This window comes from Octopus bimaculoides, chromosome 4, assembly GCF_001194135.2.
Source record: "Octopus bimaculoides isolate UCB-OBI-ISO-001 chromosome 4, ASM119413v2, whole genome shotgun sequence".
NCBI lineage: Eukaryota > Metazoa > Mollusca > Cephalopoda > Octopoda > Octopodidae > Octopus > Octopus bimaculoides.
The window spans coordinates 121,004,249-121,009,830 of record NC_068984.1 but is presented as its reverse complement, the minus strand read 5'-3'; the positions used below and the strand labels follow the sequence as shown (position 1 = coordinate 121,009,830).

Below are 5,582 nucleotides of genomic sequence, written 5' to 3'. Positions count from 1 at the left end.
ATATACATATATATATAGAGAGATACATATATATATATATATATATATAGAGAGAGAGAGAGAGAGAGAGAGAGAGAGAGAGATAGATAGATATACTTCTTACATACATACATACATACATATATATATATATGTATGTATGTATACATACATATATATATATATGTATACATATATACATATATATATACATATATATTCATATACCATACATATATATATTTATATATGCACACACATATATAAAGATATAGTTCTTACATGCATACATATATATATATGTATGTATATATACATGTGTGTATATATATAAGAAAAATAAAAAAGAATTAACAAGAAAATCAACCAACTTAAATACTGCCAGAAGGAACGCACCCATTCGACTGCCATTGCATCACTCGAATCGAAAAACTCAACCACCCAAAACGCATGATGACTATCGTTAACAGTCAAAGAGCAGCTGAAGAGAGTTGGGTCATTGAGAAAATAAGACTCAATCCCAAAATGTTCTGAAGCTCTTATGGTCATGCCCCAGGAATGTTGCAGGTAATTATTGAAATCAGTAGAAGAATACTCAGAAGTGTATGCGTGTGTTGTATCCATCCATTCATCCACACACACACACACACACACACACACACACACACACACACACACATATATATATATATATATCCGTGTATCTATGCAATGGACGCATCCTACGCTCCCATGCAAACCATATGGAGCTAATTTGAGCTGTTGCGTACTTATAAGTATATACTGACAACATAATATGAGAATGGATGCAAGTTTCTTTTCATTTCATATTAGATTGTTATATCAGCTAGGCAAATAATTATATTATATACGGATCAAATACTCGGAATGTACTAAATTTTTTAAAGGTAATTAACATACTTTAGTTAAAAGAATAAATATATATAGTATTTCTCTTCTTCGTATTTAACATAGGTCACACAGCTGGAGATTATTCCGTGAAGTGGAGAATGAATGTTACGTGTATCCTCAATAAATTCGTTTTTTTTTTTCTCCCAATATTTTAGTTATACGTGTTAGATCCGGAGGTGGAGCTTTATTCTATATTGAAACCGAACGCCGCACAACCCGGTGGTTTTTAAGTACGACTTGAAAATAAATATGAACAGCGAATCCCATTTTTTAATTCTTTGTTTTTCTAGACACACTTAGAGATGATACTACTCATGTTGCTTGTAGAAGTATGTCCAGATGGTACCTATTAGTTGGAGAGTGAAGGCACGTGGTTTAGTAGTTAGGGTACTCGGCTCAAGGTCGTGAGTTCGATTCATGGCAGCACGTTGTGTCCTTGAGCAAGACAATATATTTCACTTTGCAGCAGTCCACGCAGCAAAAATGAGTAGTACCTGTATTTCAACGGGCCAGCCTTGACACATTCTATATCACACTGAATCTTCCTAAGAACTAGAGTATGGGTACGCGTGTCTGTGGGGAGATCAGCCACTTGCACAGTAATTTCATGAGCAGCCTGTTCCATTGATTGGATCAACTGGAACTTTCGTAGTCGTCTCCGATGGAGTAACAGTTTATTAGTTGGAGAATGGGTTGCGTAAGTGGTATTGATGGTTTTCAGTTTTCCACGGACACGGTGCAGAATAAGCGTCAGTACAGAAACCGCTACCGTACTTTTTCACCATACAATTTGATAAACTATCGACTGAGTGATTAGCGTCTTCTATTTTTTAATTATTGGAACCTTATCATTTCGTTTCCCCCAATACGTTAAATGAATCATTATCGTGTTACTCCGTTGTTTTAAGTGAGAATAGTGAAGTAGCCCAGCCTTCATTTTGGAGAAGGGCAGCTTTGTGTCTCGAAGAAGCAAAGACAATATACCGATCTAACTGACTAAAACCGTGCGTGTGTGGCTAAGTTATCCCTCCAGCGACGTGGTTTTAGGTTCAGCCCCATTGCACAGCATTTTGGCCAAGTGTCTTCTACTATAGCTCAGGACTGATAAATACTTCATGAATGAATTTGGTGGAAGGAAGCTATGTGGATGCTTGCCATACATACATACTTATATAGACACACATACGTACACACCATAAACACATTTATATGTACATATATAAGTATCTGTGTATATAAATGTGCGCGTGTCCTTGTGTGTTCTCACCACTACTTGACAACCGCTCTCAGTTTATTTATGTCTTCGTTACTTAGCGTTACGGCCTAAGTGATCAATAGAATACACAAAAATTCGAATACTGGGGGTCGATTTGACCAACCAAACCCTTCAAGGTGGACCCTCACCATGACTATTGTCCCTCCACTGAAACAAATAAAAGAATACAGTCTTCTCTTTGAATTCCGAGTTAGAAAACGTTATTTGTTATTGTCAAAGAATGGCTATTTTTATTTTGCTTGTGCTAGCTATTTGTGTATCAGCATCATCTAGATATAATTTTTAGCATTACTTAGAAGAGGAAGCACTGTGTATATCAACTATTAGCACTTAGCTTTGCCACGTTAGGCTATCAATGTCAGCTTCATGAGTATATACAAAATGCATTTCAGAAGTTTTAAACTTTTTCAGGAGACACATTTATTAATTTCAAAGAAATACAGAACTCTAGTCTCCTTCAAAGTTAGGTCCTCTCATTTCAGTGCACGTGTTATAACGCTCCAGCTGCTCAGTGAAGGCCCCATGAAAAGCTACCAACGTAAAGGTATCCGAGACCCTTGCCGCAGTCTTTATCTTCAAAACGACTGTACTTGAGGTTCTCTTAAACGAATAGAGTAAATGCTGCAGGCGATTTGATCGACTTGACCCTTGAAAGTAATGTCTCAGCATGATCGCAGTTCAATGACTCAAACAAGTAATCTAATAAAGTAATATAGTTATCAACTAGGAATAACCACGCCTTGGATTTACCGAATTGGTCATCATCCCGCCTCTGCACAAAGATGAGAATTAAAATATATATATATATAATCATATTCGTTGTTTGTAGCATTGCAAGCTAATATTCATGGCAACTTACTGTTAATTGTATGTGTCGCAGTTACTAGCATTCACTATTTTATTAAAACGTAAAAGTAATTGTCAAAGAAGTGAAAAAGAAAACAAAATGATGTAAATTGGATGTATCAAAAGCTCTTACTTGACGCATCTGTTCGATCATAAGCAGCAACTGACGCCTGCAAAATAAACAAAAAATATTTCTGTATTCAACAAGTGCACACTTTTCTTGTTTCTTTATTCGATAGTTTTCTGTTTTCATACATGATATTTTATTAAAATCTTAGTAGTTCGGCAAACGAACTGATAGGATAGTATCAAAGTTTAATAAATAATTACTGTGGTTGATTTGCTTGACTAAATCCATCAAGATGAGCCTCTGTATCGCCACAGTCTAATGACAGAAACACGTAAACGAATATACAACTAACACGGGCGCGGATTTAATAGTTATGGCTGTTCCAAATTATAATACAATTGTCTCTACGTGGGGTCCAAATCTGGTCGAGATCTGGAAAATTAGAAGGTCAAATGTTGGGGGTGACTTTATCATGCAAATTGTCAGCCATCCATTCTCTTGTCATTTGGGCCTTGTGTGATGGTGCTTAACTTTGTTCTGACTCTACAAACTCAACATTTTTCATTGAAAAATAATCATTTCATCCAATATTAATTCCGTTACAGCAATCAACTGGTAATATTTGCAGATTTTGTAGAATTATATTTGATTGTATTGGCATGAATGTACGGATTTACGAAAATTAGAATATCACTCATATAAAGAAAAAGAGTATCTCTCTTCAGTAATAACGATATATGTCAAGGTGACATATAGTCATAAATTCCAATTTATAAAGATATCATTTCATACAAAAAATCGCAAACCTTTGTAAACCTACGCATTGGTACGCAAGCAAACATAGACAGACATACATACACATACATATACAGGTGTGACTATGTTCTAATATACATTTGCATTTGCGTACTTTGTTTTATCTTCATTTATGTTTCGTTTTAGATAAGTGTGTATGCGTGTGGTGTGTGTGTGTATGTATATATATATATATATATATATATATATATATATATATATATATATATATATATATATATATATATATATATATATATTTAAAAGTACGTCTGCATATATTTATATATGAATATGTATATATAATGTAAGTGTGAATATATGTATATATGAATATGAGTGTGTGTGTGTGCGTATGTCTGTGCATGTGTGTGTGTGTGTGTGTGTGTGTATAATACATAAATACATCAACATACGCTATCATAAAATATCACTTAGATTAATGGTAGAGGAGTAGCCTGGTTGTTTTACACCCAATATTCATACAACGTTCTTCTTAAATTTCTTGCAAACGGCCTACTTTGATACGATGTATCTCATTAGATTTCCGGCTAATCTGTATTAATCTTAAATTGCTGGTTATATTAAGAATCAGAATCACATTGATGGATATAGACATTTTCAACATACTCCATGAATTATACATAAATTAAATATCTCTGATGAAATGTAATCTGTCTGATGAGAAACGTTGCATTCTTCCTCTCATTGTTAATGTCTTAAAACGGGAATGAGTCAATTGATGGTTCAGTCCTTGATAGCGCATCTAAAACTATCCACATATAATAAATTATAACTGTAAGCTATAATATGTTTTATATGTGGTCTCCTCGACTTGAAGCGATCTGTTAAAAGAAGTAGATGTACAACACCGATGTTCCGGAATCCTTGATTCCAAAGCCTTTCCAGATTATTCTTTTATCCTTTTACTTTGTCAGTCATTTGACTGCGGCCATGCTAGAGGGTTTTAGTTGATCAAATCCACGCCAGGACTTTTTAAAAGCCTAGTGCTTATTCTATCGGTCTCTTTTACCGAACCTCTAAGTTACGGGGACGTAAACACACCAACACCAGTTGTCAAGCGGTGATGGTGGGGACAAACACAGATACAAAGACACACACACACATGCCGGGAGTATCAGCAAAATTGTCCAAATTTTAGATTCAGCTTCGAACCTTTGTATCTCGGGAATACTTAAAGATAACTTAATGCAATTATTAGAGACTTTACCCAACACTATTGGACTCTACTTTGAGCAAGAGAAATTGTTGAATACTCTCCAAGCTTACCAGAAGGATCGTGATGGAGTTGATCGTGGACGAAAATGACATAAATGATTAACCATAGCTCAGGATTGAGAGCTCAAAAAGGATTGGAATAGAGTTCGAATGGAGGCTTAAAGTTTTATTTCAAAGTGCTTGAGACAATTCTGGCCGAAATTCTACCTCTTAGACATCAAGGGTTGCTTCTATTTTGAAAATGATTTCCTTAACTCTCTTTCTGACTGCACGACAAGCTTTCTTAATGAATTCCTCATCAATGTCTTCCTCTTACTTCCTACGGATGGAGTACTTGAGGGCTTGCATGTTTTTCTGGGGATTCTCACAAGCTTTTCTGACCAGTTCATTCCAGAAGCTAAAGTCTAAAGGGTTCAAATTTATATATATGCGCGTGTGTAATATATATATATATATATATATATA

At 35.0% G+C, this 5,582-nt stretch overlaps 1 protein-coding gene across 1 annotated transcript in view; it reads right to left on the bottom strand.

Moving 5' to 3' along the window:
• Positions 1–5,582, bottom strand: part of LOC106868135 (von Willebrand factor A domain-containing protein 2) — a 24,670-nt gene that overhangs the window by 14,790 nt on the left and 4,298 nt on the right. The window contains exon 2 of the mRNA XM_014913266.2: positions 3,147–3,183. Coding sequence (XP_014768752.1) covers positions 3,147–3,183 — 37 coding nt within the window. The remainder of the gene's footprint in view (positions 1–3,146; positions 3,184–5,582) is intronic.